The sequence below is a fragment of the Pholcus phalangioides genome, unplaced genomic scaffold (assembly GCF_987345545.1).
Source record: "Pholcus phalangioides strain wild (caught in Gottingen) unplaced genomic scaffold, Ppha-v1.0 ptg000003l_1, whole genome shotgun sequence".
Taxonomy (NCBI): domain Eukaryota; kingdom Metazoa; phylum Arthropoda; class Arachnida; order Araneae; family Pholcidae; genus Pholcus; species Pholcus phalangioides.
In genome coordinates, this window is record NW_028301596.1 from 29,509,306 (window position 1) to 29,526,842 (window position 17,537).

The 17,537-nt window shown below is 39.1% G+C and overlaps 1 protein-coding gene across 1 annotated transcript; it reads right to left on the reverse strand.

Moving 5' to 3' along the window:
* Positions 1–16,134: 16,134 nt before the first annotated feature.
* On the reverse strand, positions 16,135–16,842 carry LOC149088371 (uncharacterized). Its single transcript, XM_089251968.1, has one exon. It carries the CDS (start codon positions 16,840–16,842, stop codon positions 16,135–16,137), a length of 708 nt encoding a protein of 235 aa, XP_089108094.1.
* Between the last annotated feature and the right edge of the window lie 695 nt (positions 16,843–17,537).

Consider the following 17,537-nt stretch of genomic DNA (forward strand, 5'->3'; position numbering starts at 1 on the left):
GGCTCTGTCGCTTTTGCGATATAAGCTCATTGATCGTGCCGGAGAAAACTCAAACCGGCAAGCCGGCCGGGAAAGCACACCCGGTTCGGACCAACCCCCAACCACACCCAAACTCCGGGCACATCACCGCTCGACAATGTCAGGACAGCACCAGTGCGATTCCCCCCTCCGTCCGAACATCCGTGAAAAGGCCCCGCCGACGCGGTCCATAGCGCCCCAACACGCCCCGCGAAGGGAGACCCCCGACCATCCCCACCGCCAAGAACTTCTATTGTGGATATGAGAGAACAATTTGTTACAGGACGGGAACATCGCTTCTCATAAAAAAAAAAAACAAAAAAACGGAACGCCTCGCGACAAGGGCCTGAACCGGCGCGTTATTCTTGACTGCGTATGAAGTTATTTGATAAGTCAACATTCAATCTTGTTCTTGCACCTCCGAACGGTCTGGTCTCTTGTAGTTCTTTTCACTTGAGGAGCCACATGCGGGTGCGACAGTCAAAGCTGCAATTTGCCAAAAGTCATGTGGCACGTGTGCCACATCAAAAAATACTTCAGATATATTTTAAAAAAAAACAAAAAAAACGTGCAGACAGAGTACAAACAATCCAAAATCATGCGCCGCTTATGCATGTATGACATAAAAATTCAAAAGTTGGAACCACAGTACCAAATGGGGGGCATAATTTACATAGAGTGCCGTTGGGCCAATCTGCCTCTTTTCCAATGTGGCCGGCTGGGCTTTCTGACCTTCTTTTCCCCTGGGATGTTACATGGGGGTGCGACTGTCAAAGTAACAATTTGTCATGTGTAGTGTGCAGAGAAATATACATGTGCCACATGAAACGAAATACAATAAATACAATTAAAGAACATGTGCAGACAGAACAAACAATACCAAATCGTGCGCCGCTGATGTATTTATGACATCAAAATTCAAAGTTGGTGCAACAATACCAAAGGGGGGGGGGGCGCATATAGTTATGGGAGCTGGCTTTGATGTATAACTATATTATTCGAAACAGTAGATTAAGCAATAAACCAATTATTTATTTACAAATTCAAACGAAAGTAAAATAATACAGGATTTGGACGAAAGCAGGGACATGTACAAAGATACGATCGGCAAAATGTAAACAATAATAGCTCTCTCGCCAGACGGCCTTGACTTTTTATTTTTGTGGTGTTGCCACAAAGAGGAAAATAATTTTTTGTAAATGCTCGGAAGACGCTACAAGTGAACAGAAGAGAGCGATACGTAACGAGAAGGTGGTTTGATGGATCTTCCAGTATGAGTCTGCCGTTGATTTATCGTCTGTTTGATTCGATTGGGACACCAGTATCGATTGGTGAGGGACAATGCAAGGCTATGGTGTCGCAGGGAATTTTTCTCTAATAGGGTTGGTAATAAATGGAATAGCTTACCCCCGGAGGTAGTAAATTGTAACACAATTGACACGTTTAAAAAGAAATACAATAAACGTGTTGGGGTAAATCGAGAAGCTATTCATTCTTAGAATAAGACAACCATAAGTATTCTTTATGGGCATTGTATAATATTTTATCATGTGTATGTATTTTTTAAAATTTTTGTTAATTGCATTTCTAATTGGGTTGCTGTATTTTTGAAATATATGACATCCATATTATTTGTTACGGGCATCTTTTTCTCAGCCACCTCGTTGGGCATTTTGCCTGTTGTGGCGTTGTATTTGTATTTATTAGTCTCACTCGAAGTCTTTACTGCCGTGTTAAAATGAACCTTTTTCTTCGTATGAAGAGGTTGTGAAGACTCCGGATGAGGCGCTTGATTGTCGTTAAGATTTCCAGTGATTTGAGATGAGTCGAGGTTGTCTGTGAAGCAGGGCTTCAACCGGTTTGTGAAGATGTTTTTTCTTTGCCGTTTACTGAGAGTGTGTAATATTGGTCTGTCCTTTTGATGACTTTGTATGGACCTTCGTCAACACCACCTGTAGAACAAGGCCTCCGCAGGAAACTTGTGACGTCAATGAAGAAGGCCATTTCTCCTATTCCCATTGGATATACTACTACTACTTAACCGAAAATGTACCTCGTACAAATTCCTCTTTGGAATTTCTAACGAATCGGCACATGCCGGAATGTATGTTCTGAGTGTATGCTTGGCCCTAACGTATTTATGTTGTCGAGTTGCTGTTTCGTGTTTTTCGCTTCCTTGTTTCGTGTTCAGGCTGCCATCTGGCTTTCATTTTCTGAAGTTAGGATGGAAATGCTTGAATTTTCATGTTTTGTGAGTATCGTGTTGTAGGCCTGCCTGTTCTTTGCGGAGAGACTTTTTCAAATGGGAGATCGGCTCACATTCGTGCCTTGAAGTTGGAAAACCGCAGAAAACCAACTTCAGCCGACCACCATTGTGCCGTCAACGGGGTTCGAACCTGGATCCTCGGGACGAGAGTCCAGCACGATGCCCTCACGACCGCACAGTGGCCCATTGGATATATATCGAAAAAGGGTAAAGATATCGCATGCGTCGGTCTGCTATATCCAATGGCAATAGGTGAAATGGGCTTCTTCAGTGACGTAACGAGCTTCGTGCGGAAGCCTTGTTATATAGGTGGTGCTGCCTTCGTACGGAGCTTGAAATTGTTTTCTTACAGCGTCCGTATATACGAATGAATACACTAGGACAGCTGTTTAACGCTGAAGAGACAAAAACATGCGGTGTTGAATGCCTTGATGGCGGAGATGGTCTAAGATTATTGAAATGGTCATGAAGATGTTAAATTAAATCGGAAGAAGATTGAGATGAGGCAGATGTATCTAGAAAATCCCCTGGCAGTCGGATGTTTGTGCCGTAAACCACTTCTGCTGGGATTGAGTTGAACTCTTCCCGGAATGTGGACCTTAATCCCAGGAGGACTGTAGGCAACACTCGAGTCCATTGCTTATTGCTGTGACATCTGATTGCAGCTTTGAGGGTTCGATGCCATCTTTGGATGAAACCATTGCATTGCGGATTATAAGCGGTCTTTGGAATCCGATTATGTGTGATAGTTCTGTAAAGAGGTGGGACACAAATTGGGAACCTTGGTCGGTAATAATGACACTAGGAACACCAAAACGAGCGATCCATCCGTAGTATATTGCTGCCCCACCGTGTCGGCTTGGATATCTGGAACTGGTATTGCTTCAGGCCATCTCGTGAACCTGTCAATCAAGGCTACGCAATACCGATGTCCTTCTGAAGAGGGTAAGGGACCGATGACATCCAAATGTACTTCGTCGAAGCGCTTGGAAACTGGTAGATAATGTCCCACAGGTATTCTGGTATGCTTGTGTATCTTGGACTTCTGACATGTCAGACAGGATTTTGCCCATGTTTTGGAATATTTTTTGATTGAAGGCGAAACAAATTTTTTTGCAATAGTTGTGGCAGTAGCTTGGATGCCAGGAGGGTGCGGTAGCCCAGGTCAATAAGATATTCGTCTAAAATACCAAAGGATGCTTAGAGGTGTCGCGAGTTCGATACCCGGTTCGTCCTTGTCAGGAAACTTTCCTGACACAGGGGTACAACAGAAAAAAATCGCTACCGCAGGGAGTCCCCCATCGACTAACCTCTCGATGAGTATAAAAAAAACAAGCCTACCGTTCGGAATCGGCAATAAATTGTAGGTCCCGGTCTAATTAGCCCGCGTGTGCAGAAAATGACCGAGGTGCGACAAAAATGATCAAATAATCAATGGATGCCAGGATGTGAAAGTCCATGAACAGAGTTGAAAACAGTTTTTCGGAAGGACTCTGGAACATACGGTCTGCTTTGTCCAGTGGAAACATAACAGTAGATTTGTAAGTTGGAACCAAAAACCGGAAATTTTTGAAGTTTCAGACTTGGTTTGAAGAAAGTGTCTTGATCAGTTCATCGTCATCTTCCTGTGCTTTAGCAATTTCAGTGTAGTTCACAGTTTGAGGCATATGAATTTCGTCGCGTCTGGACAAGGTATCAGCTACCACATTGTTTTTACCCGAGATATGTTGTATGTCTGTTGTGAACTGAAATATGAAATCCAGATGGCGTATTTGACGAGGAGAAGCCTTTTCTGCTTTTTGCTGAGTAGCGGAAATGAGAGGATGATGATCAGTGTAAGGAAATGTGCTCAGCATACGCATATAGCGTGTTGTGTGTATTGAATGCTTTTCTGCCGGAGCACATTTCGCGGGCCAGATGAAGCTCTTTGGCGGACCGCATTTCGTCCGCAGGCTGGCGGTTGTTTACCCTTGCTAAACACCACTAAACAGTGACACTGACGCCGCTGTTTTGTGCGTTTGCGATAATTTTGAAATGTTTAAAAGATCCCCTATCATTTGGAGAGAAGAATGCGATTGTGCGTCAGACAATACGTTCATCGAAAGAGGAGGATTTGCAGCATCGTGTGAGGAATGCAAAGATGAGATAAAGATCGTCATTTATTATTATTTTATTTATTTTTATTTCTTACGCTTTTTTCTTCTTCTTTGCAATAATGAAAGCGAAACGGATCATCATCGGCTTGTGAGAGGGGCAAAAAAGTAAGTGGGTTGAGATGTTTGAGGCAGGCGCGACCACTTATTGCCGACGACGACCTCAGGTCTCGGATCGATCATTGTCAAACGGTCTAGAAATGAAGATAGTTCCAAGTTATATCCTTCGAGATGGAGATTCGTGCCAAAGCTGTAATTTGGGGATTTTGAAAAATTCTCTATTCTCTGCGCCAAACACCGATCCATCTCAATACGGCAAGATGTTATAACACCGTGTCCCTCGATTCTTACACTGTACTAAATAGCCGAGCGACGTCCTCTGCCCCGCCGTCCCCTCGTCAAGCATTATATGTAGTACAGGTACAATCACCGGCCCCCATCGCCGTGACTATGAAGGCAGCAGCGCGTGTTTACCTGAGATGGCCGAAATTCTCTCTCGATTACCTTATTATTACTTTTTTTTCCGGCTTTATATCTTTCGGATACATAGTGGCCTTTAATTACAACTAATGTTGCATGTATGTACGCATGTATGATGATAGAAAAATGAAACATTGAAACATTTTAGTAACCCAGTCGATCCATCAAAAGTTTGATACGTCGTCGTTTGTAGGTCGTCGTTGTCTGTCGTTTCTTTTCTGACTGCAGGCAAAAATCGTGGCAAAAGAGGAGGTCGCTTCAAACAACGTGGCATTTTGTTTTTTGTACGCGATCCATCCATCCTGTGTAAGCCACCTCCCCTCGCCCCAATGGTTCTTTTTCTTTGTCTTCCACTTAAAAGTTTGGTTCAAGTCAAAGCAAACTAACGTCTCGGATCTTATCAATTTCCTCGCAAGACATTTTTTTGCGTTGCTTTAGATATGCGCATATAATAGAAGCTGTCATAGTGAAGTATTCTCCTCGAATTGCATAACATTTGCAATGCTGATTGCGATTATTGAACCCCATGTATGTGCACATACACATTTGAAAAAAATAAAATAAAATTTCGGCCTCTTATTTTGTTAAATGTAGGGAAGAAAACTGAGAAGAGAGAAAGAGAGAGAGGAAAAAAGTGATACGAATTGCACTGCCACACAGAAATAATTGAACGATGATGTTATTCATCCCAATCAGTCACAATTTTAACTTTTGACATTTCAATAAAACGGTGTGTATCGAACAGTGTAAGCCTCTTCTTATACCGAGGTCCATTGCGATCGACCGTTATCTCCAGCAGATGTGTATTCGTTACATGTTCAGTTAAAGCTCATTTTGCCTTAAACGGCTTCAGAAAAGACCAACACAAAATTCAAACCTAGATATAAAACCTAATACGAACTAAACCCTCTGCATCAAAGGTTTTACATAAACACGCTGAGTTGTTACGCGTCTCTATAATACACATTCTTTCCGTAGTCGCGTTCAGAAGCTCCGTCATATTACAAGGTGGGTGAAAAGTACTGAACACATTTTGTAAATTAATAAACAATCAACAATTAACTTCAAAAATGTACGGTTTGCACCAAAATACCCAAGGCGTGAGAATTTCTTCAACGAATACTAAAAAAGTTCAAAATTTCACACACAGATGGCGCTGTATCACAAAAAAAATTCGGCATGACATATGCGACACAAAGAGTGTGTAATTAATTTTTATCGATAGACCGGAAGTTCAGGCAAAATGCCTTTTTTTGCCTATCTTCAAATTTTTTTTTGTAAATATGCTTTTTTTTTATTTTTCCTGCCGTAAATGCCTATTTCGACATTTTTATATGTTTATTCGCGAGTTTTAGGGGCTTTTCTGTAACATTTAGATATGTTTAGCATTGAGAACTTCAAAATAATTTGTCTTTTTAAAATCTTCAATTCTTAGTATTACAGTCGACGCTCGATATAACAACCCCTTCGTCCCGTCGAAAACGGACGTCATATTGGCAGAGTCGTTATATCGAAATTAAAGCATATATGATAATCGTACTATGAATAAACTTGGAATTTATCCTACCGGTCGTTGTAATGGAATGGTCGCTATAACGGGGAATATCGTTATAACGAGCGTCGACTGTAATTCTTATCAGAAAGTCTTCCTCTTCCTAGCCCGATTTAAAAACTAATAGATAGAGAGATAGAGGAAAATTGCTGTTAGGCATAGAAGTGATGTAGACTTAGTTTTCATCTGTGCTATACATAGCTTCCAGATATCTTAAACATACAGTGCAATTCGCGTCAGATTTGTAAGAGTTCTAAAATCTAGATCAGAGGTTTTTAACCTTTTTCTAGTCGCGAGCACTGCCTGTATCTATTATCAAAAGAGAGCACCCTTACGGCAAGTGTGACATACGTCGGCATGAAATTGGGATGATTTTAATCATTGAATACAATTTGTACCAGTTGTTTAATTGGCACGGTGATCAAGTGCTGGCGAGCGCGAAATCACACCAGTGTCGAGCGCTCTTAGTACTTCAGGGGAGCATCATGTTGAAGATGCCTGATCTAGGGGGGTCATTCAAGTATTACGTCAGCATCGAGGGGGGGGGGGTTGAAGTTGCTTACGTCATCAACCACCCTTTTTGAAGATATGAAATATTCTAAGCTGCTGACGAAATTTGCTGACGAGGGGGGGGGGGTCAGTGTTTTGCTGACAAGGGGGGGGGGGATGTCTAAAAATCTGCTTACGAAATACTTGAATGGCCCCTAGATGAAAGCAACCCATTATTCAAAAAAGGTAGGAATAAATTAGAAAATTTGTTTCTCCACAGGCTTCACATAACACATCTTGCTCACGTATCGCACAGCATTGTAGCTGAATAGTTCAGCAATGACTGTCCATCTACAATGCTGTTCCAATCTACTACTGGCCCAATATCGCATCAGTTGACGTCGAAGTGGGCGGAGTGGGAGCTGACAGGGCTCTAGTTATAAAGCCTATATATATGCTGGTTTTTTTACACTACAAATAAATGTGCCGCAAACAACCACGGCAAGTTATTTCAGGTATACTAAAATCATCTCAAAATTTGAAAATCTTTTTTTTTTCCGAATCGATGCAAACCGATCGAATACAAAGCTCAATACTTGAAAATTTTGACAGAAATATTTCGTTAGTATGAAATGTTTTTTAACCACTTCATGTACAAGGTTCTGGCGAGAAATTTGGATTATCTCTATCTAAAGAAGACAACCCTAGTATTCTTTATGGGCATTGTATAATATTTTATCATGTGTGTATATATTGTTTATAATTTGTGTTAATTGCATTTTTAATTGGATTGCTGTTGTTTTTAAATATGTCATCCGTATTTGTTATGGGCATCTTTTTATCAGCCACCTCGTTGGGCATTTTGCTGTTGTGGCGTTGTATTTGTATTTGTATAATGAATTGGCGATAAATCTAATAACCTTGTCCTAACCTAACCGCACGTTAGAAAAAGGAAGAAGCGGGGGGGGGGGAAAGGAAAGATAAAAATATAAGAGGGAAAAGGGCAATAGATGAGGTTGATAAAATAGTTTTTTTAGAGTCCTCTTCTCATCCTCACCCCTGTGTTGTTCTCTTTCTCTCTTTCATGCATATAGTAGAAAGATAAATTATAATGAAAGTAGGGAAAGAAACGACAACTTTCGTAGATAATAAACAATCGTGATAATAAGGTTGCTATAAAGTTTCGCGATGGTGAAGAGAGAGGAAAGGAAACACAGAGAACTTATTTGAATTTACTCCACTGGTGTTTGGACGTAATATTACGCCCGTGATCTTAAAGAGGTTATATAATTCCATATGAAAACGGTATGGCTTTTATATAGTATCCTTTAATTTCAGCTACATTATTTTTCATGTCAGAAAATTACGTATTAAGTAGGCCTTACTAAATTGAATCGAACCTCGACTTAAGGTTAAAGGACCGCAAACACCTTTTTCTTAGCCTTAATAGTATTTAATTACAAGGAAAAGATTCCAAGGTGACATCTTCAAAAAGTTTCGAAAAATTACTGCTCACTTAAATATGCACAAAAATATTCAAAAATCCGACGGAATTGCTCAGTCGCTCGAAAAATAATTGTAAATATTAATATTTTGAACGCCAATAGTGACCAAGAGTTAATTTAAAAATTCCACAACCCTAGAGTTTTAGTCTCACGTCATTCAAACAACACGTGATCAGGTGCAGCACAGACAAAGAAAGAAAAAAAATATAGAAACAACTAGTTTCTAGAACAGAGAAGCTGGAGGTGAAATGCAAAGCTTTTATAGATATCGCCAAGAAGCGAGGGAGGCGATGAGTAGCCGACTGTAATTTTTTTTAATTGCAAACGCATACAAAAGTAAACAAATAGAACACACAATGAGATAATACATAAATACACACATGAAATTGAGCACACACGCAAAAATGGCATCTATGAGGCTCCAAGGGACAATTGTCCTTTCAGGAAGCCTATAAGGTTGATATCTTCTGTGTTTACACGAGCAAGAAAATAATAATAATAATAATAAAATAAAAGTAACGTACAGTTGGTTCAAACAAATTTGGACGATCGTTTTTTTCCCTTGAAACGAAATGCAAATCATGGTACCAACGACATTTTAAGAAACTTCTTTTTCAAACAAAAACGGTCTTCCCCACTCATAAGGTGTGTCCGATGATTTTTGACTACTTTTTTTGGACTTTTTAATTTATTTTTGACTTTTTTCATAATCTTTGTAAAACATTCCCTGTAATTATTGTATTCCTGTAACTTTGTATATATTTTTCTCACGCTTCTTTGAGCTCTTAATCTGAAGCTCTGTATATATTTTTCAAATATGGTATTTTATAACATTTTTTCATTGTCTTTTTTTCGTCTAACGTGTTTTTGAGAAGGCAGGCGTCGGGGAACAAGGGAACATTGCATTTTTAATGCAATTAGGCATAGCCACCCTTCAGAAACGCATACACTTTTCGAACCATGCATGGGTTTCCCCCGATGACGACCCACTGCATAGGTTCTATTTCACTCTCATAAAATTCATTTTTGTTTTCCTTTTTCTTAAAATAATTCTTTTTTTTTTTTTGCATGTATATATTTTTTTGAAAGAACAAATGAGAACAAGCACTTTTGTCATTCAAAATGAAAATTTGGACGCAACAAAATCGAAATTAATACAAGACAGTTTTTTGTACTTTTAGAAATATAATTAGCGTACCCTTTTCCTAAATTAAAAAAAAAAAATTAGGAGCATTCTACCCAAACGTAACGTTTTGCTTTCTTTACTTTCCTCTTATCGCATTTTTCGTAGGACCATTTGTTACGTATTAAACATTTTAATCATGTTTCTCCATCGTTTGAATGAAGTCCTCCACAAATTGGGCATTATTATCTTCTTTGCCACATTTGCTGTCGTTGTCGTCAGTTGACACGTATGGAGGTTCTTCATCTTCTGAAGAGATCCTTCTTCCTTCCGTTTTTCCGATTTGCGTTTTTTCGGAGCCAGTTCCTTTACCGCTTTGCCTGATGTTTTTTGCCAGTGTCTTGCCAGAAGTTGACGAACTTTCAAGTGATAATGTGTGCTTTTCCCTTTTTTTTCTTCTTTTCCAGAGACAGGTCAGGGTATCTGTTGAAAAAAACAGGGAGGCATATTTCCCCCCTACCTGAACTTTTTTTTCTTCAGAAAATGGATGGCGTAAATTATTTCTAATGGCAAGTTGAAATTCCGTCCTTTTTACATCGTTTGTCGTAAGTCCGTAATAAGTTTTATCCATTTGTAAATAATACTCAACAAATCGATCTTCTACATAAGGAGATAAAAAAGCCCTTCGCTAGTGGCACGTCAAGTAATTTTTGAATTCCATTTTCAGGTTTTTTTACGTAGTCTTTTAATGTAGATCCAGGTACTTGAAAAGCTTCCGATGCTTTCAATAGTAATAGTCCCATCTCTTTATTTTTTTCACCTCTATTACATCTCTTTCATTTTAATGTTGTTCCACGTCTTTCTATATATATATATGTGTGTGTGTGTGTGTGTGTGTGTGTGTGTGTGTGACATCTGAAAAAAACCCTACTTCGAAAGTGTTCCTAATATCACCTAGGGCAGTGTTTCTCAACCGCCGGGCCGCGGCCCGGTACCGGGGACGCATCAGTCGAACCGGGCCGTGAGTGATTCATCGTTTAATTTTTCCCCATTCATTTCCCATTAGTCGCGCTTATGACCGGGCCTTCCACTCAAAAAAAAAAAAAATTCAACTGGGCCACAAGCTTCCAGGTTGAGAACTACTGACCTAGGGCGATATTGGGAACAATCTAACTCTCAAACATGACGTCCTCCACCCTCGAAATCGAATCGCAAACCAAGAAACAAACTACGCCAAAATGTAGCCTGTTACGGTCGCTATCACTGCTCAAATGATATAACGCTATCACTTGAACTTTATTGATTATACTAAAATTAATGAAACGTGTTTATTAACTCATCGTACACGAAAATAAGAAAAAATTCCCAGAGAAAAGAAAAAACAACACAGGTGCATCTAGTTTACACAAAAAACTGAAGGGAAAAGCTTCGTAGTTCCGGTAGTGGCCACCAGCTACCAGCATTAATCAAGAAGATACCGTGGTAGGCGATATTAGCAACTTAGGTGATAGTTGGGTCCCCTACCCTATATAATTTTTTGCGGCTTTAATAATTGCATTCCGCCGCTAATTTTTTTTGTTTTTACGTATTTCTCTGGGTGAGATCAATATACTTTAATTTTTTCATAATTTTTTGGTAACGACGCCTTGGAACTTTTTCCTTGTTAACTAATAATAGTTATTGATCAAACAGTGAAAATCTATTTATCAAACATCAAAACATTCAGTGAGTGCAATAAAATTTTTAGCCAGTTTTTGGATCCTTAATATCGTAGCTTTTAGTTACTTTTTTTTTCCATTGATTATAAATACCTTTTTTTAGTTCATATTTTAGGCATTTTTAGTGCTTTTTTTTTTGCCTGCCTTCCGGGCTCTATTCATTACGATTTCCGTTGCACAAAGCTGCTGCATTTCAATTAGAGCACTATAGGGCTACATCTAAACGGTTGAAAGGGTGCTCATACACTGTAATCGTAAAAAACATTAATTTTGCACTGTTGTGTTGCACGCACGCGCGCGAACACACAAACCGCACTTTTTCATGTCAATTAGTCGATGGTTTATCAATTTTAAAAATGTATCCCGGACTTTTCGCTCTTTCTTGTATACGTATAGCATGTTTCTGACAATTTGCCAGTTTTTTAAGATTTCAAAAATTTGAGGCGCAATATGCAAAAGCCGCGCGCGCGCGCGGTAACCCATTCAAAAAAACCCATTCCACAAAGAAATGGTGAGTGAACCAACCCACAACACGATAATTGCAAACACAAAACTCGGGCATCTCCCGTTAATTCTCACTTGAGATTGGAAGATCGATGAATTTCGAATACGTAAGCCTGCACTCCCATGACATTAGGGAGGAATGCACAGAAGCCTATAACACACTCCGACACGCACCGATTAGATCAAAACAGCCCAGAAAAATATTCACGAAGTGTACATGAGGTTTAGTAGTATTGTGTCGAAGCAACTCGGTTCTAAATCGTGGCTTCTCTTCGAAGACAACACAATCTCGTAGAAGAATAAAAAAATTAATAAATGAAAAAAGAATCAAATGGCTATCGGGTGTTTTCGCAAACGTTCGTATTAGTGACCGTATCCTTCGAAATGAAAATTACTCTGGTTTGTTAACCGTAAGCACGTAGTGGAAGAACGATAACGACCGAGAATGAACGTGCGTTCACCTCAAGATGAAACAAAAACACACTCTTCGGGTTGTGCCTTCGAGTAACAATTTCTCAAAACTCGGCTGTTGATAGATGAGCTCATTCAGATGCCCTTTCTCTCCCACTCCTTTGTTTATTTATTTTTTCACGCTGTATCTGCGGGTTAACAGTTCACGCGAAGCGAACAAAACAATTAAAAACGAGAGACATCTAAAGTTGGACACGACAAATTTGACTTAGAATTAAGTTTTTCCTCCCTTTTTTATTAGTCCTTTACCTACTGATACTTTTGTCTGATTAATTTGTTATGGTGTTTACTTCAATTGTTTCAAAAATACTTGCGTTTTTTTGTCTTTAATTTGAACTAAAATGACGTGCCAAATAATTTACATAATAATTGTTTATCATTATATTTTTATTTAATATCATTTTCTTTCACAATATGATGTATGAAAATTCAAACGATCCTTCGCTTCTTATCCGAGTCGATTTTCGTTCGGATGATAACACATCAGAGATCTGCCGAGTTTCTTCGGTATATTTTACTAAGGGCCTCTTTGGCTTACTTGGCTTTGTTGATAACTTCGAAGCAGTGATGTATGAATGGAAGACTTCGTCAAGATTACTTCAGAAGTTTTCAATGTGTCAGAAGGCCAAATTTTGATGCCTAAAAAATCGATGAATAAATTCTGTTCGATTTCCAGTTCAGATAATTTTGTGCAGAAGAGAAATGTGTACAAACATTGCTTAAAAAAAATAGAATTGAATCAATATTCATGCCCATTTTTCTTCAGCAGAAAAATATCGAAAAACATTTCTATTGCAAAAATATGGGACTGCTGCTGCCAACCATAAAATAAAAACAAAACTATCTGTCATAATTTTTCAAGTAAAGTTAGCTGATGCAGCTTGAAAACGAACAAAAGGTATTATGATATCATATACTATCTATTTTCATACTGCACACCGGTGTAAATTTTATGCGCCAAAATACCTTTTTCTATGTTTTTACGTTTGCCGCGCAATTAATTCTTGTAAACACATATTAACCGGTATTTTGGTGCATAAAATTTACGCCGGTAAGCAAAATATATATGTACAGCATCATAGCATCATACCGCATATTGTTCACTTTCATGCTGCACACCGGTTTAAAACCGATAAAAATTTTCACTTTGAGAATTTTAACATTGCTTTATTTTTTTGATTTGATAGATGACGGGAGTGGTACCAGCGTAAAGCTTTTCCTCTCACATGTAGTAATAATAATAGAGCACATTGTTACACTAAAACTCCTGCTGCAAACTACAAAAAATAAAAAAATTGCATATCGTAGTGGATTTTCTGCCACAAAATATCCTACACACTGTGTTGGTTCTGATTATTCTGAGGAGAAACGAGACAAACTCCTCTTTTATGGACTGCAATACGTTGACTCGATACAACAGCCGACCGACTTATTTTAATTTTTAAAAGTTTATACACTGCGTAGTTACAAAGCTAAACTCGAAACAAGCACATTAATAAAATATATACTATGCAAAAGAAAAATCTTTACTGTGATTGAAGAAAAGGTAGGAGAAAATATTTGATTATACAATGGTAGGTGCAAAAGGTGTGCATTTTTAACACTTTTCATTAGAAAATAAATCTAGTATTATCTGAACATATTAGAGAGTAGGGTTTCTCTTAACGAGGGGTTCACGAATTTCTTGGAGATATTTCGGGGGGGGGGGGGGTCTGTGGCCTTGATTGAGAAAACAATCATTATTACATTTAAAGAGGCCCGTAGTCTTCATCTTATGAGCACAAAAAGTCCATGGAACACAAAGGGGCAAGAACATAATTGTGCCAGAACTTTATGTAGTTTCTTTAGTCTTTAGCGACTGGTTGTTGCCGCAAATCAATTGATGCAGTACTTATTTCGTTTTCATCCAAATAGAATTTTAAAAACTTACTGTCTCAAAAGAATACTGGTTTTTCCACCGATCTAACATCATAACCCTATACTCTGCAAATTGTTATTCAGTAATATTAATGTAATTAGTAATAGTCGCAAACTAAAATGCTCTGCTAAACAAATGCAGTAGCTTGTTCGATGAATTCGTATCCAAACTTCAAACAATTGTTCACAACCATACTAAATTGGATCTCACTAAAACATCTTATAAAAATAAAACAAAAGCTTTACAAAAAATCCTGAAAATACCCCTCTGATGTTTCAATAAATGTAGCTTATAAAGATGTTGCTCGAATGGTCAAGTCTCAAATTAGAATTGCTAAAAATAATTATTACTGCAAACAATTTTCGAAATGTAACACATCTAAAAACGCTGGAAGTTATTGGATAAAATAATATTCAAAGATAATAATCACAATTCATTACCAACAAACTGTGATAATAACACCCTCGCTGAAAATTTTAATGCCCACTTCGTTAACATTTCACCACTCAATATTAATATAAATGATGATTATAAACACTATAAACCAGACAAACATAGTGTCATAGTCAACTCAATATCCCTCACTCCAACTTTTCCGGAAGAAGTTTCAAAATTTTTTAAGACTACCTGTTACTGGGTTTTCCTGAGGTACTTTAAACTCGAAAGTTTTGAAGACACCTCCTAATAATATCGTAAACGTACTCTCCGACTTAATAAATACTTTATTGCTAATGGCAAACTTCCTGAATCATTAAAATTAGCAGTTGTAACTCCAGTTCATAAGAATGGTGATCCAAATGATCTCAACATCTTTAGGCCGATTTCAGTTTTATCGTCACTTTCAAAGCTTTTTGAAATAATCATTAAGAATGGGATGTTTTCTTTCCTCTCACATGCATTTTTTTCTATTAATCAATAGGGTTTTCTTTCAAACAAAACACAAAGACTGATTGCAGCTCTTTTGGTTTTCGTGTCTCCAGCGAGTAAGCGGTTTGGGCATTTTCACTCCAGTGCTTCGTTTATGTATCTCCACTTTTAACGTAATAAATAATCTGTTATTAATATTAAACCAGTTCTTGAAACATTATCTATATATATATAATTAATTTTCTGTGTGTGCGTGTTTCTCTATACAAATCTACAATTTTAGACCTTTGAAGACCGGGCACACCTCGCTTCCCATCTCATAGAGATATCGAAGCGTTCCCGGAGGGTGGGTGTATCCGGAAAGTTTTATTATAAAAACAAAACATTGTAGCTTCATACGAAGGCAACCAAAAAAAAAAAAAAATAAATAAATAAATATATATATATATGAAGACGATCGTCAATCTAAAATCATATAACAGGTGATTAAACTCAAAACATCAAACGCCAATCGACAATCGAAATTATAAACAAGATTATACGATGATAGCCCTCCCATAAGAATCTGGCCATCGTCAGTTAATCAAATGATTGTCAATAATAAATATAAAATTTCGAATCGTAGAGTAAATCAGCTAGTCACAGCCATCCATTGTCCAGCTCCCACATATCAGTTCGATTGTCGGTATCGGTCTTCAGTAGTGAATCGGTCTAGTATCGGTCGGCCGTCGTCTAGGCCGCAAGTTGTAAATCATCGCCTGGCTGCCGCTCTCTCGCGAGGGCAGGTGCGTGACGTCAGTAACTCCTCTCAGTCTTGACCGCCAATCGTACTGACTGCTGCACTCCCTTGATGGCACATACGTCGGGTCGGTTCCTCCTCTCGGTTCACGTGCTCCTCTGGTTTTGTCGTGCATATGGTGAACGTTCTGCTCCAGAAACCTGACAAGACCTATGAGGCGGTGAAAGTTCGTAGGACTACGAAGGGTCCTTATCTTCCAGGCTAAGGTATAAGACTCTGGCATCTTACCAAAGTGGAACTGAGCCGTCATTGGACACTGCGTTGCATAGTGTCAGAAAGATCCAGAAGCTCCACAATTACAAGCAGAGTGAGTTGAGTGTTTAAACCGTTCGAGATAGACCGGAAATGGACCGTGCTCTGTTACCACTATTATCTTTTCTCTGGGCCAAACATAATGGTGCCAACGGACCCGTCGTTGGACTTTATAGGCGTCTTTGGCCGCATTAGAATTCCAACTACATTGCCACGTCTTCAACAGATACTCACGCAATAAGCGTTGACCAAAGCTCCTTGGCCAAGGGTGTTCACCTGGAGTTTGAAGATTAGCGGCTTCCTTAGCAAGTTGGTCAGCTTGCTCGTTGCCAGCTACTCCAGAGTGCGCCTTCACCCAGGCCAACCGTATTCTTGGATTTTCACACAGGATGCGACGAATCTCTCTGACGTTGTAATACGGTGAACGTGGATTTTTTATGGCCCACAGACTTGATGCACTGTCTGAAAATATGAGCACTGGATGCTGTTCGTATTGCGCCCATTGAACTGCATGCAAAATTGCATATACCTCAGCCTGGAAGACACTGGTCTTAGAAGCAAGCCTTCTCATCCAAGATACTTCACGACAGTCATCCTGCCGCAAAACCACGAATGCACTACCGGTTCCTTCTGGAGTCTTTGAACCATCCGTAAAAACTAGTCTTGTATCGGGCGCTATCACAAGATTACTATTGGACAGTATTGTCTGGTTTACTGCTATGTCCATACTTGGGTGCTGTGGCCAGGTTTTGAGCGTCTTTTTGAAGTCTGCAACTCACAGTCGCCTAGTTGCCACCACAATATCCTCGTCGAGGTGAAGTAGTCGTGTTTTGCGCGCCTCGTAATCAAGAAAACTACTGAGAGGTGGATTCCCAGTTGCCACATATAAGACGGCGTTGGCCGTGGTGACGTATGCCCCTGAAACATAAAGCAGAAATGGTCTCTGGGCGATATCCAGAGTTCTTCTTTGCCTCTGCGTAGGATCCCATACCAAGAAACGCATCCATAAGATAATTGCTGCTGCACCACCGACTTGTAGAGCATATTCCGGAAATTCTGTAGGAGGCCCCACCGTGGTCCGGCAACTCTTCGCAGCAATTGCAGAGTCTCATGAACTTTGTCAATCTGTTTCATAAAGTGTGGCATAAAGTTAAGCCGGCTATCTATATGTACTCCGAGATACTTTATTTGCTTCGAAGGCCAAATGCGGGTATTGTTGATTATAATGCGCGGTTTATTTTTCTTAGGATGGGGCCAAAGAAACTTCGTCTTCTCGGCCTCCATCTCAAGATGATTCTCATTAAGCCATCTAGTCAGTTGGTTGAACGTAATCTGATATTCAGTAATGATGTCGTCGTGATTAGCACCAGAAATCACAAAAACCAGATCGTCCGCAAAAGCTTGAATATGGATGTGCTGTCC